Genomic DNA, 26257 nt, shown 5'->3' on the forward strand with positions numbered 1-26257 from the left:
CGTGGAGCTGGTGTGGCGTTTACAATTGATCAGAAAAGAAAGTAGCTAGTACATGCATGCAAGATCAGCTTAATCATAGACGACAAAATTAAGTACTAACATCCCACCACAAAAAGTAGTAACTTTGATCATTTTCTATTTTCCCCTTCTTCAAAAAACTAGTATAAACTAAACCAAAATATGTGAATCGAAACAATTAACAAAAAATAGGAATCATGCATTTAAATTTAATTTAATTTAATTTAACTCATATCTCTAGGTTTGTTTTCACCTTATAATCTCTAATAATAACTACCATTCTCCTGTCCTCAGTTTTGTTTTTTGTCAACAAAAAATAATAATCCACTGTATAGAAGAATAACTAAATTAATCTTCTGACCAATCTTCAATTGTAATAAATCCTTGCGGAGACTATGTATTGTTGTGACTTGTGACAAATTAAACAGAACCTTCTTTGGTGGCACAAGATCCCAAAAACCCTTCCTCCTCCTGTTCTTCTTCTTCCATTAGATTTTTCTCCTCACCAGAATCAGAGTCTGTGAGCTCCTTAGCTCTTAGCGCTTGACCCTCCCAATTGGTCCTTGCCAACACGAACATCATCGTCATCATACACGACCCTTGCGCCGCCAACATCCCCAGCCACAACCCTTTGAAGTCAAACCCTGCAAAGAAGCCCAACCACACCGCAACGGGCATGCCAACGAGGTAGAAGCAACCCAAGTTTATGTTGGCCCCCAATTTGGGCCTCGCTGTCCCTCTCAAGACGCCGCACACCGTCGTCTGGGGACAGTTCCCGAGCTCGCAAAGCCCAATAATCGGCAACACCGCTGACGTCAAAGCAATGATTTGTCCATCGAGTGTGAACATGGAAGCCCAAACATTCCTCACTGAAACTGCGAACGCCAAAGCGGAAAGCCCGAACACAAAACTGAAACATAGGCCCACCATCGCCGCGAGTTTCGCCCTCCGAGGATTCCCGGCTCCCAACTCGTTCCCCACGCGCGTGGACACTCCGAAGCTCAAGGAAGACGGAAAAATGTATATCAAGGCCGTTGTTTGAATCAGAACCCCCATGGAGGCCACACTTGCGTGAGGGTTAACTAACAACCCGCAGAGCAAAATCATAATTTCGTACCACCACCATTCCAGACAAACGGAAACGCAACTCGGAATCGCGAGATTCATTAGCGTTTTCCATGAATTCCACCCCTGGAAGCACTCGCGCGAAATACCCGGCCACGTTTTCTTGTGCGTGCCGGAGACAACTACGTAAACAATCAACAACCAGACGAGGTTGAGGTTTGTGACGACGGCGCTTAACGCGACGCCTTTGATTCCGAGCTTGAGGATTGAGACGAAGAGGTAGTTGATGGGCACGTGGAGGAGAATCGAAACGGCGGCGCAGCATGTGAGAGGGAGCGTTATTGACTGGCTCCGAAGGTAGATTCTCAAAGGGTGTAACAGCGATTGTAGTACAAGATCAGGGAGAGAGTAGAGTATGTAGAGTTCTGCCTCGTTGGCTATGTCTTCTTCTTGGCCGCAAAGGAGTAATATTTTCCTCATGTTGAGCCAGAAGAATAATGAGATGAGGCATGAGGTTACGAGAAGAAGGAGAACGGTTCTCTGCATGGTGAGGCCGAGAAGTTTGAATCTTCTGGCACCGAAGGCTTGGCCGCAGATGGGTTCCATGCCCATGGCGAGGCCAGAGAGAACAGAGTAGCCGGTGATGTTGGCGAAGCCGATGGCTAAGGAGCCACCTGCGAGGGCGAGTTCTCCGAGGTGGCCGAGGAAGAGCATGGAGATCATGGACCGGGAATAGAGTAATAAACCAGTGAGGACCATGGAGAAGGAGATGTTGGCTATGCACTTGGCTTCGTTCAGGGAAAGGGACAAATGAGTGGTGTTATTATTATTATTATGGTGATTTTGCATTTGTTGTTGTTGTTGACATGTTGGGGATTTGGGGATCAAGGTGGCTAACATGTTGGGCTCATCTTGTACTTTGGGATTTGAGGTTGGTGATAACTGGCGCATTTTTTTTGACAGTTTCTCACAAGAAACAAGAGAATGAAAGAGAGAGAGAGAGAGAGGAATTAACGAATTAGAGTGTTGTGTGTGTGTGTCGAATTGTTGCACTTTGCAAGGGTTTATAAGGGGAGGGTTTGCGCTAGTAAATTTGGAATGTTCGAACCTAATTTGGAGTATTGCACACGTAGGTAGGGTCGACACAGCACTAATGCTATTGCTAGATACAGCCACCATTTACCAGCTCAAACGCTTGGAAATACTTTTTTTTTTAAAAAAAAAAAAAATTTCAATTTCAAGCCTCTTTTGATGACCGACCAATAACATATACCATAGTAATTCACTATTTGGCCTGCTAACACAGAATGGGGTTAGAGAGACAGAGAGGTGGTGGCGGAGGCATAAGCGCACTGAACTTGCACGAAATGGAAACTAGTACTATAAAACAGTGAATGAATCAATTCTGCCAAAAATGGGTCAGACGTGTACAAATGAGAAAAATGATTTAAACGGTGAATGGATTTTCTCGTTTCTATCTTTTAATATTAATAATTAATATTAATTAACTGTTACATTGAATTCATGAAGGTTACTGGGCAATATATAGTAGGAGGAATGTTTTCAGATAGGAGTACATGAATCAAAACAGGAAAATACATAAGTTTCTACTTGTACCTATACATTATTTTTTAAAATTAAAGTTCTGGGATTTTATGTATAATATTCATGTGAAATCAATGCCATGCCGGCATTTATTAATAGGAATTAAAATCCACCTGGGCTAAATCCCAGCCGTATAAATTGGAATTCATAATACACTTGCCATTTTACCCCAAACGTGGCATCGCTATAAATTTTACCAAAAAAAGCATATTTTGATTATGAAGATTTTGGAATCTGATACTTTGGCTTTATTCCGTTTATGGTAATGGAGACATTTGTTTGAGTGTTTGCATCTATCCCATTTCTTTCTCACTTGTAGTTCTACGCGTCTTACAATTCAGCACTAAAACTCAGTCCAAGTTGGGTTTCACATTGGTGAATTGTGGAGAAACATTCATTGACACTATATAGAAGTGTGGTAACTAAGTGCATGTTTGAGGCACCGTTTGAACTCATTAAAAAATACATTTCTCTACAAGTATGTTTAGCATGCACCCTCCAATAAATTTATAACCAGCTATAATCCAATATCCAAACATAGCTGGCGGAGTCTATAAATTCTGATGTTCACAACATTTATATTCAAAGAATCAAAGAGTAATTTAATGGTTTGTAAAATTGTTGTTCAAAGTTTAATTTAATATAGTTTGTTATTTTTTATTATTAATTACAATACTTTGAATGAAGGTTTTAAAATAAAATATTTCTAATGTTTTATTCTCAATACACTGTATAAAATAGGAAATTTATATCTTTTAACATAATTAAGCTCAAATAAAATTTAAAAAACCTTTTCAACAATAGAAACAATTTGTAAATAATATTTACAAGTAATGGATGTATTTGAAAAGAAATATAATCTTTTAAATAATTTAATACTTTTAGTGTAATTTTGGTACAGGAAAAAATTTTAGTTTCCTAGGAATTTTAGATTGGAAATCTTTTTTATTTTTATTTTTTATGTTTGGCATGTTTATCCTAAAAAATAATATTTCTGGGAAAGAAGGTTTTCAGGAATTTTTTTTAGCTAGTATAATTATTTTTTCTTCTTGCAACATCTATATTTTTGAAATACAAATTAAAATCGATAATATTATAATAAATTAATACACACTTGATTTTAAAATCTGTTTTTAGTGCTGAATTGAACATGTTTTCAACATAATTGAAATATTTTCCAATTCATTTTCATTTAAAGTTTAAAATTTTTGGGATTCAAATAATTAACAAAAAATATGATTTCATATTCTAAAAATTGTTCAAATTGATTTTCAATACAAGAAGTAAATTGAGTTCATATTCTAAAAGTCCTTTAACTATTTGATAATCTTTAAATAGGTCACTGAATTATTTATTTTTTAAAATTAAATTTCTGAATTTGTATTTTTTATTTTGAATAAAAAATGTAAACATATCCAATTTTTGGTGTATTCAAGTGAGAAAAAAGAGAGAGAAAAAGTAATGATGGATATACTCTATCAATACCTTTCATATATTTTTCTCTCTTTTTTAATTAGTGAATATTAATTATTAATTATTGTTAAAATAATTAGTGGAGAATTTAAATCTACAACCTCACTCTATTCTCCCTTCAACCTTCATTTCTACTATCAAACCAATCTTATAATTTTTTCTACTATCAAACCAATCTTATAATTTTTTATTATCAAATAGTCATATCAAATATATAAATTAGTTATCTCCCCTTTCTTTCTATCTCAAACACTCAATAAGTGTCCAACAATCATTATTCATCATAATTGGGTTAAAATGATGGCAAAGAAATTAACTATATGTTAAAAAAAGTCGATTTTGAATTCCTGAAGCTCTTTAGGGCATCAACAATATCACCTAAATCATTTCCAGTCCCTTATGTTCTTCAAATATAAACTATTCTCCATCATTCTCTACTCCTCCATCTTACTCGAATTCCTCTTCTCCTACCCTCTATTTACCGGCCGCCACACATACTTATTATTATTAGTATCATTTTCGCTTGGTTATCCAACCCTCCACTACCATCAACAGCAGGAAGGAACGCCCTATTATCCTCCATCATCATCCTCATATGTATGTTCCACAAAGACTCATCTTAACTTCAATGCCTTCATCACTTTCTCCCTCCTCACCCTGTTTCCGGTTCATCTCAATATCTCATGCAGTCATGCTACAAGAAGAACAGAACGTTGCAGTGTTGGACCATTTTTGTTGTTGTTTGTTGTTTTCTCATGCAGTCATGCTACTGAATTCAAAGATTCAAACATTGGCTCCTTAAGAAAGATAATAAAAATGATAATTTGCAAAATGCAAATATGAGGTGACCAAACAAAATTATACCGTGGTTAGCTCTTAGTTGAGTTACTTAACTGATTTTGAACTTTAACTAAGAAATGGACATTAATCGATGATTAGCCAGCAACATTTTATTGACATTAGATTCCTAACAAATTTTCTCTTATCTACAACGGAAAGAGTATGACAGAGAAGCAATAATCTCTTAACATTTTGTCATGGTGATATAGCACAGTGATGGCGGTGGTTGACAACGGCACAATAAAATGTTGAGATATAGCGCAACAATAGCTGCAGCATTGTAACAACGGTGGGGGAAAGCTGCAGGTCTGTTCTTGGAGAGATATAGCGAAACAATAACGAATGGGACTCTTCGCATGTGATAGAGCGATGCAATGGGCTAGGCGACAACAGTGGCGAACAATAGCAGGTCTGTTTGTGTGAGACACTGGAAAGATGGAATAGCACTTGATAACTAAAATGTTAAGGCTCTTAACCACTAGAGTCACATGCATACATTTAAATGGTTAATCTCAGCTATTAATCTTAAAATAAAACAAATGATTCAAATTAAGAGTAATTCTTTAAAGTTGTTCTTGGAGTAATTGGATTCTCTCTCATATTTAAATTGAATTATTTTTGTTTTTAGAGAATTTAGGATGAAATTTCTGTCAAAGTAATTGGTAGAAGGAAAGAATGATAACCAAAGACATAAATTACTTACTTCAAGAGATAAAATAATTTTTTCTAAACCTTCATGATATAAATTTTTGAGAATGTGTTTTCTATATATATATATATATATATATATATATATATATATTATCTAAAAGATTTTATCATTGAATTAATAAATATATAATTTAACCTTTAGGATCATGATCAATTTGTAAGTATGTCTATATATTATGTTCTAGTCTTAAATATTATATGTCTTAGTTATTATATTATGATTATAATTATTGTTATATATATGGTTTCATATTATTAATTGATTCTATTATTATTGTGATGTGATTTTGAGAATTATTATTGGATACATGAAATTAGAAAATTTGTTGATAGTTTTTTATATAATGATATTCTTATAATTTTATGAGTTGATCATCACCTTTTATTATGAGATTATAATGTTAGATATTTTCATGTGAGATGAGAATGATATGTATTTATAGATACCCCATCTAGGAAGTGGAAGACATCTGGATATCTTTATATATGATGGGGAAGAGATTTTGGATACCTTTATCTTTGATGAGAAAAATAATGTGACGTCATTGCATGAAATATAAGTTTATAGATCATTTGAAAAAACTGAGATTTAAATTGGTTCCAGGAACTAAAGAATTAAGTCTTGTGATACTAGGAATCACTAAGTTGGGTTTGTTATATTTATTTGGATGCGTTGAGGTATAATCATTTATTTAAGTCTTTTATTTATTTAAAACTTCATGAATTGTTATTGTTTAATATAAATTTTATTGGTGTGTGTTGATGGATTGACAAGTGTACCAATTCGTCCCAAGTAGCAAAGTTAAAACGAAAGTTCGAGTGTCGAATTCACAGAGACCTTTGTTTATACTTTGATAGATGAATATTTTATTAATAAAAGATGTTAAATAAAATTTATTTAAAAAGATTATGAGAAAAACAGTAATTTAAATTGACAGAAAATAAAATCAAACAAGAAGAGAAATTACATCAAGAATAGTTGATTGCCAAGTTCCCAACAAAGAGGGTTTAGCCTCTCATTGTCATAGAGGTTTTACAATTGCAAGAGGAGAATATTTAGTAAAGGAGGAAAAAATAAGAAATGGAATGGAGGGAAGGAATGACTCGCAATGTTTGCTTCTCCTTCTATTAGTCTTTATCTTCTATAAGAAATTGTATTCTTTTGAAATTTCTATGTGTCTTTTCCTTCTTCTCTCTTTTTCTTTTATAAGTGCAGATTAGCGGATTTCTTGCATTAAGTCCACCTTTACTTTTCTTAATTATTATGTTTTCCTTAATTATTCTTGCTTCCTTAATTAACATGTTTTCCTTTATTAACATTATTTTTCTTAATTAGCCTTCTTTCCTCAATTAGCCCTGTTTTTCTCAATTAGTCATGCTTTTCTCAATTAGCTTTATTTTTCTTAATTAGCTCGTTTTCCTTAATTATTCCTACTTTCTTGGGCTTTTTTTTACTCGCTAAGCATCATAACTTCATCACTTTTAATATTCTTTACACAAAAATTTAATAATGTTAATTTAACAATTATTTGCTCAAAAAGAAAAAATTAGAAAAGAGGAATTACAAATTCCTATATAATTTAATCCTTAAATATACTCATAATCGACAATTATCAATATGTAAATACATACATATATAATCTTATTTTAAATTTAATGTGGATATCATAATTGATTTTTCAAATTATCGCATCGATTGAGAATAACATTATTTACGAACTAATGTTAGTTGTTTTATTCACTGAGATTGTCATCTCATTATAAATGTTGTTTTTAGAGTACATGAAATAAATTGTTAAATTTAAGGAGACTTAAGACATAATTTACTTAATTATATTTATTTTGGCTGGATTAATAATTTAGAACAAGATATTAGATGTGATAACTTTTGTTATATTTTAGTGTTTATTTAGTTTAAACTTATTTATTTCACTTTATTTATTATACATAAGATATTTTGAGAGTAATAGAATTTTGAAATTTTATATTTTTTATTGAGATATTATTTTAATGAATCACGTTACAAGTATTCCTTTAATTTTGGTTTGATATATTCTGTTAAATTTTTGCTTATGCTAGAGCACCAGTAACTGATGCGATACTTGATTTAACCATTTTGGGTGTTAACTGTCCTTAATTTAGGTTCTAATAAAACATTATTCCTTGAAGGGAATTCAATTTTACAATCCAGTAATATGCAACATCCTCTTAGTGTTCGCGTTATTTTGCATCAATTTTTTGACGCTTAGTAGATATACATGGCATGAAATGAAAGCATGGCCAATGCTCCATGATTGTTTGCTGGCTCCCATTCCATGAGAATTAGGAAGACTTTTATGGCTGACCCAACTATCAAATCAAACTTTACTTTTAGTTTAACGCGTGATGCTTTGAAAAATTAAGAGTTAACAAAGTGTAAAGTCTTTCAAACCTAGACTTAGGCCTTTAATTTTATAGCTCCACTATTTGTGGACGTGACCAATATGACACACATTAGCAGCTCTTACTAGGTCAAAACATCCGGTTTTATTTTTTATTTTTTTACATATATAGAAGTATAATCGTGTTCAAGAGAATGTGTGCACTTGCGTCCAATCTATCTAATGCTCCACAATGCTATGACCCTTCATAAAGTATCAGTCTGTACAGGAATACAATTTGTAGAAAATCCTTTGTAACTGTTTTTTTTTTAACTCAGAAAAAAATATTATATATAAAAAAGGTACCAGTAGTATCGAATTACAGAAAAAGTAGCAAGATCGGGTTACTAAGTATTTACACAGCATATAAATACTCTACTCAACCTTTTTCTTCTCTTTTGGTTTTACGAAGGTCTAATTGGAAATGGGAAAGGAAAATGTGGAAGATATAGGTTAGGCTCCACAATATTATACTCCTTCACGTCCATTTGATTGGTATATAATTTTATAGAGATTTTTTTGCCTAACGTGAGATGACCGTTGTTATTTGGTTCTTTCATTGCTAATGTTTATTGTCGAACTTCTGTTATATTAAAGTAAAAAGAACAATCAAATCTGAATGGACATATTAATGAGCTTTCGACTTCTGTAATCTTGTTATCATTTCAGTTGTTATATAAATAGTGGACTACACATGCATCATGTTTCATTGTCAACTAGCTGAAGGGATCGATCTGAATAACGTTTTGCGTTCTTAATATAGGTGTAGGGTTTTGAATTCATTTCCATATTCAATAATAATCCTTCTTATTTTATCTATTACACCAGGAAAGAAAAATGATAACTACATGGAATGAATATAATTTCGTACAACGACTTGCCAAAAGATAAAGTGAAAAATGTTTCCTGTGTTTTTGGTCAATTATTCATTTATTTTTGAATTCAGTTTTTATACGTTTTTTCTTCCAATAGTAATTAATTAATTTTGAGATATTGGAATCATTTTAATATGAAAACTTTTCCAAAACATTGATAATACGGGAAATCCCTTGATATCTACTGTTATGGTAAGTAGTTTCAATGTAAAAAGGATAAAAAATCTATGACAGTGCATGGGAATCATATAATCGAGTGCGAAGAAAGAACGATTAACGATGCTTTACTTTTTTTTTTAATGATTCAGAAAATAAAGAACAGAAACAGAAAAAAAAAACAAAAAAACTAGTGCCTAACAAAAACCCTACTTAAAAGTTAGAGTTGTTTTAAGCCCTACTTAAAAGTTAGATCGAGTTGTTATGTTATTTAGAGGTAGCTATATTGGCTTGTTTGAATGTTTTCTTACAAAATACATTTCTAATTAAATGAATCTTTGTCTAAGTCGAGCCATTAATTTAATGTTAGTGTTAAAAAAAATACTTATAAATAAGTGAAATTAACCCATTGGCTCGTTAAAAATCACACACATATACACTGATCAATCTTTTGATAGGAAGTTATTTAAGCTAAAAAAACAATGATATATATAGACAGTACTCTTTACATACTAAATATTTTCACGTTCTCTGTTTCTCTCTAAGTATCAATAACTTTTATAGATTATTTGCCACAGCAGTATAATCTAGCGTGATTGTCCTCCAACTTGCTTCTTGTTTTTCCACCAGTAATCCTTGTTTTGGTCTAACCAGAGACAAAATCAAAACCAACTAAATTCCGTTCAGATTGCACCTATGGCACGACCAGGTCGTTCAGTTCACGTTACAATATTTGGCATTTTGGCTTCGTCTTAGCAGTGCCTCAATTCCAATTTTTTTAACCTATATTAATTACTGTAAAAGTAATTTTTTAACAGTCTTTAAAATTGTATAGGTTGGACATTTTAGCTTTTAAATTTTTAGAAACCTTTTGTTAATTATATTTTAATTTGCTAAAAGTCATTTTAGCTTTTTAAATTTTATTTTTACTATCATTTGACGATGAAAAAAATAAAGTGAATAAATTTTTGTAAAGTTAAGTTTATTCTTTATTGTAACGATAATTTTTCGGAAAATTCTAGATGATTTTGAAAGTTTGAATTCCATCTATCTGAAAATACAGCTAAGATATACCTTATTAGCACTACCATAAAAGTATACTTCAATCAATCTATTATAAAGAGAAAAACAATCAACTTATATTTTAAGAGTTCTTTTTTTTGGTTTAAGTTACTTTATTCAATAAATTTTATAGTATTAAATTTTATTAATCTAATCATTAAATTAATTTTTTTATTGAGCATATTATGTCTACAACTTTTTATAAAATTTTAAAACTATTTGATATTTGATTAAATAAACCCATCACAAACCTCCACGGTCTAAATTTATAGTTACCTTCCATTAACACAAACATCCCAAATGTTATGATTCATAAAACAAACGATGCACTAAAGTGTCCCTTTGGACTTCTCTTTACACATAAGTAAGCTCATTCTTGCTTCTCACATGCTAGGCCACTTACATTGAAATACCACCCTAACCTAATCTAGTCTCTCACATACTAGGTTACCTATCTTAGTGATATCTAATCATAAGATATTTCTGTTGATGGATTAACAAGTACACCAATTCGTCCCAAGTAATGAAATTAAAATAGAAGTCTGAGTGTCAAATTTATATGGATTTTATTTATACTTAGGTAAATGAATATTTTATTAATAAAAGAAGTTAAAAAAATTGTTTTGAAAATGTTATAAGAATAATAGAAAATTAAATTAAACAAGAGGAGAATTTAAAAAAAAATTGATTAATTAAAGACAAAAAAGATAAGAAAATTCAATATTATTGTAGAAAGAAATTCAAAAGATGGGAATGTTGGAAACTTAACCTCTAAGAGTTACTCTTTGATGTAATGTTAATGATTTTTCTCTATTTATAATTATTTTAATTTACACATGCATTTACTAGTATAGTTTACCTTTAGTCCCCCGCATGAAAGAACTTAATTTATCTATTTTCTCTCACAAATCCCTTTGCAAAGCTAAAATAGTAAATTGCATTAAGAATAAAGATGTATAACAAGCTAAACAAATATCAATCTATCCCTAGTGATGACTTTATTTAAATACTATTTCCCAGTTCTATTAGAAAATAATGTTTCTTAACGCTACCCCTAAAACTTACCATGCAAATGTGCGATCAAGTCACAAGCAATAATATTAAGTACAAGAAATGATAATGCAAATGTAATATTATTAAATAGATAGGAAGAGAAATTACATCAAGAATAGTTAGTTGTCAAGTTCTCAACAAAGGAGATTTAACCTCTAATTGTCATGGAGGTTTTACAATTACAAGAGGGGAATATTTAGTAAATGGGAATAAGATAAGAAAGGAAATGAAGGAAATGAATGACTCTCAATGTTTGCTTATCTTTCTTCTGGCCTTTGTCTTCTATAAGGAATTGTATTCTCTTGAAATTTTTGTGTGTTTTTTTCCTTCTTCTGTCTTCTTCTTTTATAGGTGCAGATTAACTTAGCTAAGCGGTTTCTTGCACTAAGTTCGCCATTACTTTCTTGAATTAGTCTGCTTTACTTAATTAACCTACTTTTCTTGGACTTTATTTTACTCACTAAGCATCACAAATTCATCACTTTTAATATTTTCTACACAAAAACTTAAATGATGTTAATTTAATAATTATTTGCTCAAAAAGGAAGAATTAAGAGAGAGAAATCATTAATTTTATATAATTTAATCCCAAATATACTCATAATTAGTAGTTATCAATTTCACATCATAATATACGGTCTCATATTTGGCCACGCATATTGTTAAACAATATCAAACACTCTATACAATCACATGTTTCCAATAAAGGAAGGTAACATACTTGCATTTACTCAATGACGGACATCCTTGAGACACATCTGGTAACAACATAGACATTTCACATTCTTATTAAAAGATCCTACACATCTCACAATATAATTTTACATTTAAATTCACCAAACATCTAAATATTGTCAACTTGTATTATTTTTCTAATAGCACTTGACTTATATATATACTTCTCAAGCATTAGGACAATACATGCATATTTAAGAAACTAATTAAGCAAGTTCACTAATTGTTACATTTTTGCTTAGCCACACTTATTTTTTGCTTAATGAGACAAGCTCTCTTAACAAATTAATCTCTTTGTTTTACAGTTACATTCTAGCTTAGCCAAACTAGTTCACTAAGTCAAAGTGGTTTTTCTAGATAAGCTAGAGTGGCTACCCAACCATCCAAGATCACCCTAAAAGACTTATAATTGATTATTTAAGCTTTTAAACATCAAACCAACACAAAATACCCCATTAGTCGTCACACAATCAATAGAAAATTCTCACTCTATAAGTTAGGGCTCATAAGCCTATATTTTCTCCCAAATTCAATTAGAAAACAATCCCAAGAACCCTAAAGCCACTCATAACTCTACAAATCCCATCAAATCTCTAATTTAGGGAAAAATAGGAAAAGTAAAGAGAAAAAGAAAATAACAAAAATTATAGGGAAGGACAAGGAAATCACCTCATGGAGGAAGGAATAAAGATAAATCTTAGGAGCTTGGGGTCTCCAAAACTCCTCCTCTTTCCTCCTTTCTTTTCTCTTTTTCCTTCTATTAAGTGACTAGCTACTAAACCTAAATTTTTCCCTACATCACATTCTCATAACCCATTGGTACACTTGGTCTTCCATTGGGCCTTAGTTCCTTTGTTTGACTATGATTAGCTTGTTCCTATTATATTCACATACTATGGTATGGTTAACAGTAACAAACCTACTAATAATAATTACTACAACAATAATGATAACAATAATAATGATAAAGATAAAAAAACAATAATAATAATTCTTAGGATATCTTTCATCCAAGCACACCTTGTCAAAGTTTTAATAAAATTTTTATCCTGCTTTATTTCTAATACTTGAAATTGGGGGTATTATACGAGCTATTTTGTGGGATTAATTTGATAAAATATTTTTTTAAATATAATTTGATAGTAAAATCATTAAGAGATTAATATGATGACACAAATTTGAAGAAATAATTTGAGGATTTCTTCGTAAAAAAACAAAGATACAATTTTTATAATTTTCAATTTTTTAAAATATAAAATATTATATTGATATTTTTTTTTAATAAATATTTTTTATATTAAAAATATTTTTGATAACTATATGTTATCTTCTTAGTTGACTTTCATTTATTTTTGTCTCTTCATTTTCATGTTTTTTAATATTAATATAAAAATAATCAGGATGCATAATATGTTGTATTTAATCATCAGCTATTTTCATCTTTCTAAAATAGAAAATAAAAATATAAAAAATAACAAAAATATGGAGAAAAAAGTAACTTTGTGGGATTGTTCTACCTCAATCAGAGATCTCAAATTTCAGTCTAAATATACATTTACATTAAATACTTGTAATAAGAATTTTATCGTTCATAATTATCCATCTGAAATAGAAATGTCTTTCATAAAAAAAAATTTGTGATATAAAAGAAAAGAAAAGAAAAAAAACATTGGTGTCCTAGGATATCATTATGTGGCGTTTGTGTCTACTACTCTACATGCACTACTAAAATGCGAGACACCCAGCACTGTTCTCCAATTTTCATTTCATTAGCCTTCTTCAACATCCACCGTCACCACAACATAACAAGGAAGTGAAGGAACAAATCCAGTTGACGGCTAAATCTTTCTACAGCCTGTTATTTGTGTGTGTGTTTTTACTTTTTACGCTTTGCCAATAAATACTATTTGTTATGAGAACACATGAAGGCTCGTGTTTGCTTTTTTTGTTTTTTGTTCAAAGTGTAGCCTTGTATAATGTTTTGCTGCATGGGATTGGGCCACTGGGCACTAGCATGTGGGTCCAATGCTTGCTGATTGGGCCACACTTATAAAGATGGATCCATCATTACATACGGATTTGGGCTCCAACCGTGTTGTTTGCAAAAAAATTAGGTATCAGAGTTTAATTTTGTACTATTAGTGTAAAAAAAGATTTATATTTCGATAACCAATTAGAATACAAGTAAAAACTTTTATATCTAACCAATAAAAAACATCATCAGATTGAATTTTAAAATAATTGTTATAAAAATTAATAAATTTATCGTACATAATAATTTATGATTAGATGACTTAAAAATCATTGTATTGTTAGTATATAAACTATTTACTTTAAGTGAAAGAGTCCATTTTTCTATGAATTGTTAATATAAAAAAATTAATATCAATCAATAAAAAGATAAGTGTGTTGAATGCGTTTAATTCTAAAAAAAATGATGACAGGGGTTCCTAATGTTTGGTTTTTGCCTTTTGGGGGTGCTATTACATTATGATAGGAATATAAGTATTTTGGAAGAAATACATAAAACATGAAATAAAATTGAGATTACTTAAATGTGTCTTTGTTCCTTAAAATATAGTTGTATTTTCTTTATGGCATCTATTTTTTTTCCCTTAACTTTTGGCCCCTGAAATATTTCTTTCCTTTTCCCCAACCATTATAATAAATCATTAATTTATAAGGACTTAAACAAAAATCAGGTATATTTATATAAGACAAAAACAAAAGAAATAATATTTTAAGGATCACGAGTCAAGCAAAAAAAATTCAAGGATTAGAAATAAAATATGAATATATTTTAGAGACTGAACATATATTTAAACCAATTGAGATACCTACTAAAAATAATAATAAAGGTAAGATATAAATAAAGGATTGTTCTTTTATTTATCATTTTTATGCATGTATAAGGTTTGAACCATTTTTTCTCTCTAAAGTTGTTAGTACCATTATTTTTCGGTTTAGTATGCAAAGTTATTTGAATATTGAAGCCATGGATGGCATAGGTCTCGGATTAAAAATAAAATATTTCTAAATTGAACTAAATTACGAAATGTGTAAATTTGTTTCATTTTGAATGTGAAACTTGTTCACTACCCTCAAATGAGCATTCTAACACACATTACTTTGTTACTTGTGTTTTTATAAGCATTGTGTTTACTCCTCCCAACACTACAAGGAATGTTGCCTATAGTGACACAAAAAAGTGTCACAATAGGTATAATATATGTAGGTATAAATCTATTAGGCATATATCCATATACAATTTAATGTGAATTTTGGAAGGGATTCAACCACATGTAATATGTGTCACTATAGTATATGCCTACACTTTCTAGCAAATATAAGAATAAATAATTAACATATGTCAACATGTATTATGTGTCACTATAGTTTATAGCTACACTTTATTGTAATTTTGAAAATACATTTATTTGCATATGCCAACATGCATTATGTCACTGTAACATACACCTAAATTATGGATAATAGTTTTAATGTATTTAATTTAAATAGTTAATTAAATTTATTAGTAAAGTCATAAATAAATATATTAAAACTATCTATTTAATTACCATATGAAAAATAATATTGTCATCCATCCATAACAAAAATTACTAACATGAAATTTAATATCGTAGTCTCATATATCCATAACAAAAAAAATGAATATTTCATTTCTCAAAAAAACTATTATTGTCTATCCATAAAATGAAAATGAATAATCCTTGAGGAGTTTCAATATGTATTGTTGGGCCTATCAAAATCCAATTATTTATTGATGGTTTTTGTTCATTTCATGCAAACAAATTTTCAACTTTGTCAAAAGGAATTTTGAGAAATAAAAAAGGAAAGAAGAGTAAAATAATTGAACATATATTAAGTGAGAAGAGAGAGAGGTTGCTTACCTACACTTGATTGGAAGTTACAACAAGTTCATTAAAGCATCTCAAAATAGTCTAGCAAACAAAAAAAGGCATCATCATGAACACATCAATAATCAAATAAGTAACTTCAATACTTAGGTGAACATATATAAAGCAATCCTCAACGAAAATCAAATTATAAAAGTACATATAGATCAATGAACATATAGAAACACCCACAAAGTTTAAAAATAAACATTATAAAAAGAAAAAAAATTTAACCATATATCATTAAGTTTTCCTACTAAAACTTCTTACCATTATCAATATCACTTAGCTCCTACCACTTGTAGTTTGTTGTATGTTAGTATCACTTCAGTCACTTGCAGCATCAAGTATCTAAACAAAAAATTATATATGTTTGTAAAATATCATATCATATTATTGTTAAATCTCTTTATAATTAATTGATGAAGTTCAATTGTACGAGTTTATATCTCTTGATCTACAACCTGTATAATATCATTAATTTCTTGATCTCTTGGAAACTGTGTTTGAAGAAAAGAAACAAGATTTTCAAGTACCTTCTCTAATTTTTGAAATCTAACTTCTAAAGTAAAACTGAGATAAAGTATTTGAACTTTTAGGTGGAAGTTTGCCAAGACAACTTAAATGCCCTCTTTTTTCATGCCCTTTCACTTTTGAATAGATATCATTTTTTCAATTTGTATAGTCAAGAGCGCTTGAGAACCTTTTGAACTGGTGCCTCTACCATGAGCTTCTTTAATTCATCCTACATGAAACTCATTTAAATAAAACAAATCAATTATTTAATGTGTCAATTTCAAGCTCTCAATTAATTAACATGAATAGTTTATATTGTGCTTAAAAAGAGAAATCCTTACAATCACATTGGATGCCTTTTCAGTCGCAATGCTTCCATTTCCTCGAGTTCGATTATCAATGTAAATTTCAGCTAGTGAGGGTTGCGCTCCTTTATCCTTTTTTTCTAATATAAGTAATGAAATCTCAATCATATTATTTGAATTATGGAATACCTATAACATATAATCATGTAGCATACTAAAAAAGTATTGTTGAAAGAAACAAAATTACCTCATGAATAAACCTTGGAAGATTCTTGGTACCCATACAGTGTAGATCTTCATATTTAGAAATTAGAACGACTTCTTTTGTTCTTATTACTTGTGTCCTATATCCAAGTTTAAGAAAAACAAATAAAAAAGTGTTGAATGAATGCTATACTAGACAATATATTAATGACTTTATATATACACACTTGTCCTCTTTTGGAGGATCAACTCTTTTAACTGGGAGGTTGACAACCATTTCTTCCTCGGTCATACTTGCATCATATTCCTTTGATTGCAAATCATGCTTCATACTGACATAGCCATGTTCAAAGAACAAACATTCTCAAATTGAATCGAATTTGGATTTCAAGCAAAAACACATGCACACTCAATATCCCAAGTCACATTAAGTTAAAACCCTAATGCAAAAAAAAACTCAAGAAGCAAACTCACTGTGTTCTAAAGCTATCTTTCTTCTTAGGTTCAACAACAAGCTTCTCGAAAGGCACCGCAACAGCGCCTAGATTCCCGAACCTGTTGAAGACATTCGAGTAATCGAACTTGGAGCGTCGAACGTCGTCATTGTTTCTTCTCTTGTTGAGTTTTGGAAGTTCGAGGATCGAAATCGAGCCTCTGGTGGCGGCACAGAAAATCTTGCGGTAGTCGTCGAACTGATAGGAGAATCTAGGAGCATGGAGCTTGATCGAAGTGGAAATGATGCCATCGTATCTAGATCTTTTGGGGACACTGTAGCCACCGCCGTTTGAGAGCTTCTTTGTGAGAGTTGTGATGGCAGCTGTGAACTCCATGGCAGTGATGACGATGACGATGATGTTGAAGTTCTCCTTCTTCTTCTCTTTCTTCTTGATTACGTTGTTTCTCTGACTTTGCAAATTTGGTTTAGCAAGAGTTAGAGATACGAAGAAGAATCAAAAGGGAAAGTACTGAACCCTAACTTTTCTTTGATTAGGATGAAAAGTCAAATGTGATAGATTTATGCAATGACGAGGTCGAGAATAATGAACATAATGAACAATGACGACGGGGGAAAACGACGATGATGAAACACGAAGACAAGGGCACGAGCATCATAGGCAATGACAAGAATATGAGAGGTTCAAAGAAAGATGAACACGAGAGTGAGGAAGATGAATGAGGTTTGAGTTGAAATTAGAATTCTCCAACAATGATGGTTTTTAATAAAAACTGTCTTTGAGCACAATAAATAAAGACGATTTTAATAGAACCGACGTCGTCCATTTCATTTTAATTACGATATTGCCATCGTCTTTTTTTCTACTACAATTTTTTGGGAACCATCATTGATATTGCGTCGTGTGATACTATTATTTTAGTAGTGAACATGAGACTTAACGACTTTTACTGCACCTCAAATGATCTAGCTTTTACTCTCTCACTTACAAAACCCACAAAATAGGATAGATATGTCTATTTAACTTAACTTTAGAAATCATCTAATCTAACGATTTTTTTCTAAACTCTATTAAAAATAGGTAAATACTTCATAAACGCTAAATGTTTGCATTTATCTTTTATTTGTTAATTTTCTATCCTTGACTCTAAAAAACCTTTATATTTTCCTTGTTTACCTCAAATCGAATGTAATTTCAACAGTTGAAAGAAAGAAGCTAAATCCATATGAGACGGTTATGTTATCACTAGTACTTCTTCTGGGTAGCTTTGTAGTAATTTCACTTACTAATTTCTTAATTGAATATAATATCATGATGTGGATTGTTGTCATCATGACCAACTTGACATTGTTACCATTTGGAGAACTGAAGTAGTGCTTAAAAAACTATCGAATACCAAGCATTTTTCTAAGAGTGCTCCTTTCAAGTTGGATAACTATGGCAATAACATTTGGCTTCGATAGGTCATTAGTCCTGTTTAAACATTGGACTATGTACTCTTGTTTTTGTCTTTGGGTATCTAGTAGAACAATTCTTGAACATAATAGATGTTTATTATTTGCAATACCTTATGTGATTGAGAAATGAAAATTGTTTCTAGTATTAATGAGTACTTGTTATCCTTCCTTCAATATTAACAATCCCAACTAGAAATTATGCAAACTGCATTATGCATGATTCCATGCATTCTTGTGCATGTGTTCATTTTTGTGCGTATGTGCATTCATGTGCGTGTATGCAATTTTCTCTTTCTACATTGAAATTAACAAGAATGACAAATAAAAAAGAATATTGAAATTAAGATAAGAAATTTTTTACTTACTAGTGTTTTGCTAACTACACACTAAACTAGTAAAATGACCTTAAAACTATCCTATATGATTTGGAACACTAATGATTGCAAACTTAGACTTAGTCAAATATCAAAGATTTTATCTCTTATACAAACACCTTCACCTTCGGATATATTTATGTCTCATTTGCATTACATTTTTTAATGGATTGAATATCATACATAATTTTCTATTTTTTTTTATTTGTGTAGGCTACGACAAAAAATGAAGAACTTCGAGACCAAATAATTCACCTAGAGAGATCACTCAAGGATGTTGGTAAAAAGTTATAAGAAGTGAGTATTGTTGATTGTTGTTTCAATTCTTTTAAATTATATTTTTAATAATCAATAAAAGCTTGTACAATAAGTGTGCATTGTTTGAGTTTAGTATTGGAGTACATTATTTGAATTGCATAGTTACTTTATTATTTGTCACTTTGAATTGAATTCATAGAATGTGGATTATGTTTGTTGACACTTGACTTATTTGCATTAATTTTTTAATGGATTGAGTATCATAATATTTTACACTAAAAATTATTTATTTTCAAGATCACATTCTTTCTATAGAAAATACAAAACATAAATACCGAATAATTCATCTTATGTGAGTCATCTTATGTGAGCAGACGAGAATGCTAATCTAAAGTTTGAGAAAATGACTACCACTTATTGGTCTTTCAATTCTTATAACATATGTGTTGATTAATAAGTAAATGTGCATTATTTGAGTAAAGCAAGTTCTTTAGTGTGCATTACTAGACTATTTATCACTTTGAACTAAATTCAATATATTACTGATTAATTTTTTTGTCATGCCCAAGTGTTGTCTTTTAAAAATAATTTTAGTCCTTATAAAATTGTCACTTTTTTTTTATTTTAGTTTTCAAATTCCATTCCAAGTCCTTAGTTAATTTTCAATTTCGTCATACTTTAATCATTTTGAAATTACTATAATATTTTTTTCATTCATTTTTATTTCACCAATATGATCGTCAAACAATATTGTTGAAAGCATTATTAAGAGTTAACGACAAAGGGGAAAGTGGAACCAATGGCCTAAGCATCCACCCTATCTGCTTGAACACATTTTAAATAACTTAAACTTATTTAAACCCTAATCTACCTAAGCTTAAAGTCTATGTGTCCAAAATTTTGGAATATTTAATACTATATTTTTTCCTATTGGAATTCTCATCAATCAATTATGGTTGGGTTTAGGTTCAAAAAGTCTAAAATGTGACAAATTAATTAGACTTACTTTAAACTTATGCTATTTTGACTCTCCCTTTCATTTTTCTCTCCATGAATGAAAGTTTTTCTATTTGGTGTTTTTACTGTGAATAACCCTTAGAATTTCTAAAAATTAGAGGTGGAGGAGGAAAATCTAACTAAGTCTTCAAGTGTACACTTTGATCTTATTTTGTAATAAAAGGAAAAGAATTGGACTTATTTTAGATCCATTTTTTTAAGCTTTCAATTTTGGTTAATTTTGAGTTAAGTGGGTTAAGGTATTTTATGTGAGTTCAAGTTGGTTGGCTAATACTTGGGCTTGGTAGTTCCACTTTTACCTTAAAAATAATTTGAATGATACATAACTATATTGATGATGAGATAAATGGATGAAAAAAAGTTAGAAATTTCTAAAATGACTTGATATAAGACAAAATTAATTGAGGACTAAAATAGAAATTTGAATTTTTTTTAGGAACTAAAATCGAAAAATGACAATTTTATATGGACTAAAAATATTTTTAAAATAACACAACTTCAAACATAACAAATCTATGAGACTATCACATTATATGCCCATAAGTGAGAGTTGCAATTCCATGTGATGATCTCACATGACATCCATATCATAATTACTATTTAAACGTCATGTTACATAAGAAATTTGCACAGGAAGTACTAACATGTATTTCTATTAAACATGATATCAATTCAAAATTTCAATTTAATCAGATAAATTAAAACTACTAATGAAAAAAAATGAAAAATTAAATATATACACACAAATTTACAAAGAATAAAATCCAAAATTTGAAATTTTATAAACTCTAAAAACTTAATAAATCCAACCTTATTTTCTTGTAGTGAGCCGTGATAATAGTCACATATATGTGAATATTGATTTGTTCTGCTCATGTAAAGAGAGTTGATTAGAAAAGTAACACGTTACATGTATACAGCCGAATGACAACAGTTATTCATTAAAAAGAAAGGAAATAAAGATGTGACATTAAGGTCTTAAAAACTTTGATAGCTGCGGCTATCCAGTGTGTGGTGGGCATCATCTACATGTACTACAAAAAATTCACATTTCCTGGTAGTGAGTTGTCAAGTGGATTTATTTCCACTTGTCGTTGTCATTCTCTATAACTATATAATTTTTAGTTTTCCATTGGCTTTTCTCCAAAACCTTAACAAATAACAAATGGAGCCCAGCTATGCGCCACCATTTTAAAGTACAAACAAAATCAGTAATCACCCATTACTCAGTTACCCCGCGAAATTCCCACGGTTTCACTTTTGCATACCACAATGTTGTCTGCTCACGTCCTCAATCCAAACCATTATCTCCGTTTCCTTTCTCCATGTATATATATAAACAAGAATAGAAACAAGGTTTGCCATCTTAAAACTTACCACCAAATTAACCAAACTGTCTCCTTATATATATGTACGTTACACATGAATATGATACTATATATAAATATAGTTGACCCTATTATTCCTCTCACAAATATCATATCCTCCGATTAAACTAGTGAAACTAAACAAGTTCCAAATTATTTCATTCCCCTTTCCTAGCTAGACCCACCTACTTCCTATTCCTTAATTTCTCATTTCATTCATTTCCCCACGTGCCAAAAAAAAACCTTGCTTTTCTTGCAAACAACACCACCACCAAACATGGCATCATCATCATCATTATCATCATCAAAGAGGCATCCATTGTACCATGGAATCCGTTGCCGTGGAGGAAAATGGGTTACTGAAATCCGCGAACCGCGAAAAACAAACCGCATATGGCTGGGGACGTTCCTGACTCCGGAGATGGCGGCCGCAGCCTACGACGTGGCGGCGTTGGCCCTGAAAGGCGGCGAGGCGGTTCTCAACTTCCCTGACTCGGTTGGCGGGTATCCGGTGCCGGCATCCAAATCGCCTGCGGACATTCGCACCGCTGCCATTGCTGCAGCAGAACTCATGAAGCCTGAAGCAAGCCACAACAACAACAACGTTAATGCATCAACAACAAATGAGGCAGAAGTAGTTCAGTATGATAACAATAACGTTTTCACTTCGTTTGATACTGAGTTTATGGACGAGGAGGCCATATTTTCCATGCCAAGTTTGCTGGTCGATATGGCTGGGGGAATGTTGCTATCTCCTCCCAGAATGAGCCCTCCCTCCGATGACTCAACCCAAAGTTATGTTGGAGAAACTTTGTGGAACTTTTGATCCCTCTATAATATAAATCAATTAATTAAACTAATATAATGGGATTAATAGGAAAATTTGGTTATATTATATGGTATCGAAGTGAGAACTTGGATATAATTAATATGTAAATTAATTAAATTGAGAACTAAGGGTAGTAAAACTAAGGCAGGGCTACTTTGTTCTGAGACCATGTGTCTGTGTGTTTTAGTAGTTCTACTATATGTCTATATGTAAGGTTTTCCATGCCTGTGACTTATGAGAATGCATCTGGGTGCTTTGTATCAGAAGTTTCCTTATGCTTTTTTCTTTTCTTTTCTTTTACTTTTTTTTTATGAGACATTTGAATCAAACTTTTCCTTTTCTTTTTTGCCTCTTCTTTAAGTAGTATATGCATGATTTTTCTGTTGTTCAAGAGTACTAAAACTGGAAACAGGAGGGAGACATAAATAGCAGCTTGAGACGCGATGAATAAGAAGATCTCTCGATTGCGACGCCGCAAAAGTTAGAAAAGCGGGTAGTTTATGTTCTTTAATGGAATGATATATGAAGCAGGAAATGTACCATGCTTAAAATTTATTTTATTCGCACACTATTTTTTGCACTCTATTTTTATATAATGAATGGTGGACATTGGACAATTCTGCCGTCTAAAACGTCAAACTAAACTAAATTAAGAGATCTAACTCAATCTTTTATATTATTTTTTAATTTTTACTGATAAATATATATTAAATTAATATTTATTATTATTATTTTTAACTGATATATTATTTATTATATTGAACATTAAGATATAAATTAGTTGATATGAAATTATTTTAAATAAATTATTAATGATTTTAAGTTTGAGTTTTGAAAGCTTAAATAATCTTTGGTAAACTTCAAGATATGATGTTTGAGGTAAAAATAAGAGATAGAAAAATAGAGAGAAATGTAACAAATATAATATCATACGATAAAAATATAAAAACAAAATGAAATAAAAAAGTAAATATATTTTCAACAAAGATAAGCAAACAATTTTGACTTATACGTCATTCAATAGGTCAAGATACTGAATCACCCGTCAGTTACTGAATTAGTTCCTGCTAGTAGAATCTTTGGAAACAATACACTCGTCACGCTTAAGAATAAATAATAAGTAAAATGCATTGTTTAAAACTTAATAATAAAGAAAATATATTAATATATTTTTTCCTATTATTGATTTTTAAACAATGGTGAAGACGTTACAATTTTTTTTAAGATCTTATAATTAAAAAGGTTTTGTAGATGGAAAGAGTATTTAACCCCTTAAGTGGTAAATTCAACTCCAAATTAGTCAAAATTTAATAAAGTTCCAAATAAAAAAAGAGTTTCTAAAAACAAAAGTAAAGAAAAAACGAATTATTTTTATTAAGAAAAATATTATTTGAATGAATATCACTATATATCGCTATGCCAAATTTGATATTACAATTAGACCAAACACGGGTGGTCCATCCCATTAATATAATAAACTCGGGGAAGAGATAATGTTATTTTTAATTTGAGTCAACATCTACAGATATATGATATTACTTGATTAAACCTTTCCGCTGTTCAGTTGTCTGGGTTGCAATCATGGGAGGGGGCCTTCCTCTCTCTCTCTCTCTCTTGTCATCTTACTGCTACTAAATAAATGGTAAACACTAGAAATGAAAAGAACAAGAAATTTCCCCTACGCGGTAAATGTAATTGTGTTTGAGGTGTGTTGACGATAATATATAGTTAATTCAAAAATCAAAGCTAAACTGATATATATATATATATATATATATATATATCACATGTATTCTTTACATTATTTAAGTCAGACAACTGTTGATAAAATATCTGTCATGTCTTGCTTCTATCAATTAAGTGGGCCAAGGATTAGTTTTTTTTTTTTTTGCAGTTAATTACTGTATAAGTTTAATGCCCTTAATTTAGACATACTAATTAAGTTAATAAAGTACTACAGTAAATATAATGTTTGATATTTAAAATAATTAATGTGCTATTATTAGTAAACTTAGGTTGTGTGTATTAATGTATCATGAGTCTCATTGTACAATGACATTTTATACTTAGGTTGGCCAGTGCAGGTTGTACAGAAAGTTTCGATGCCAAAAGTAAAAATATAGAGACAAAGAGCTGTATACGAAATTAAAGAACTCAATTCAAGGCTGGATAACATGTAGTGTCTTGATTATGCCAGTAGCTAGGGAAAGGCAGTTATATAGAAATTAGTTAGAGCATATCATCCAACCGCGTAATACTAATTTCTTCCGTGGAAGCCCTAACAGGTTTTCACCAGCATTAACTATTGCTACAATTTCCATGTCTATAGTCTCAATAATTTAATTTAATAAGCACAGCTAGCCAAGTAATTGTCTAGTTCAAGTGTGTACTTAGTGGTCCAGTGTTGATGAGTCAATATCATCAGATGCAGGAGGAAGAACAAAAAGATTGAAATAAAAGGAGTGACTTTTATTGATCCAAAAGGGAATGGGACCAAATAAGTTTCAGTGATGAGCAGAAATTTGAGCAGCAAAGTTTGAAATTAAGAAGCAAAAGATTTTGACTAAAGTGACGACACAAATGGCCGACATCTTTCCTTCTGACCCCTCGTTCTTCATGGCTCCAATCCTATCACTGCTTTTTGGTTGGTGACCTCTCTCTTTCTCTCTTTTCCTTTTCTCCTATAATTGGGAGCATATCTTATTTATAATTATATGCATGTTTTAATATCGCGACCAAACCACTGGTTTTTTCTTACATTAAAAATTAAGGTAAGACAGGAGTGGATTCTGGCTGGTTCATTGTTTTCAATCTAATTAATGCACAACAGAAAACGGAGAATTGAATATTGAAACACGATCCATACGCGACCGTCTCTAGTACGTACTACCTTTTTCTTCTTTCTTTTTTAGTTCTATTATTTCATGTTTTCAACATTTGATATGTAATAGTGTACATAATCATTTTTTTAGACAGACAATTTAAAAATAAATTGCAAATTAAAATTAAGAAAGAAAAACTTCTCACTGTCCAATACGTATGTTCAATTAAAAATCATTTTTCATTCTTTTTCAAGAATTTAATTAAAAAATTTATATACTCTCATTTAATTATGTATATCAACATATACCCTAAGATTATAGAATTTTGTAATAATTGTTTATAAGTCATATCTAAAGTGAATTTTATTTCATTGGTAGTGTAGAATTTTTATATTGACATTTTTTGGTACAATTTTTACATTGACATTGTGTCTAGATTTTTTTTATGTATTATTACATGTAATGTCACTCATATGTATCTACTTCGCGCTGGGTTGTTATCCAAAATAATATAGTTGGATCGAGGATTTGGTGTAATTAAAAAGTAATTGTGTTTTTATTGCTTTTCAGATAATTCTGACCCCTTTTTTGTTTTTCTCGCTTCAATATGAGCTCTTTCTCCAAAGGTGGGAGTGAGTATTTGAAAAGGAATTTCAATGCTCAAAGTAGTGTATATTTTGCGAATTCTAGTGAAAAATGAATTTAACCTATCTATCTATGTTA

At 30.6% G+C, this 26257-nt stretch overlaps 2 protein-coding genes across 2 annotated transcripts; one reads left to right on the top strand and one right to left on the bottom strand.

Moving 5' to 3' along the window:
* Positions 1 to 2101, bottom strand: LOC100795165 (protein DETOXIFICATION 49). The gene has a single exon (XM_003525491.4). It carries the CDS (start codon positions 2032 to 2034, stop codon positions 439 to 441), a length of 1596 nt encoding a protein of 531 aa, XP_003525539.2. The 5' UTR covers positions 2035 to 2101; the 3' UTR covers positions 1 to 438.
* A 19769-nt stretch (positions 2102 to 21870) lies between these two features.
* On the top strand, positions 21871 to 23007 carry LOC100793589 (ethylene-responsive transcription factor ERF026). The gene has a single exon (XM_003525683.5). The coding sequence runs from the start codon at positions 22161 to 22163 to the stop codon at positions 22707 to 22709; it is 549 nt and encodes a 182-aa protein (XP_003525731.1). The 5' UTR covers positions 21871 to 22160; the 3' UTR covers positions 22710 to 23007.
* The last annotated feature ends 3250 nt before the right edge of the window (positions 23008 to 26257 follow it).

The sequence above is a fragment of the Glycine max genome, chromosome 5, assembly GCF_000004515.6.
Source record: "Glycine max cultivar Williams 82 chromosome 5, Glycine_max_v4.0, whole genome shotgun sequence".
Lineage (NCBI taxonomy): Eukaryota > Viridiplantae > Streptophyta > Magnoliopsida > Fabales > Fabaceae > Glycine > Glycine max.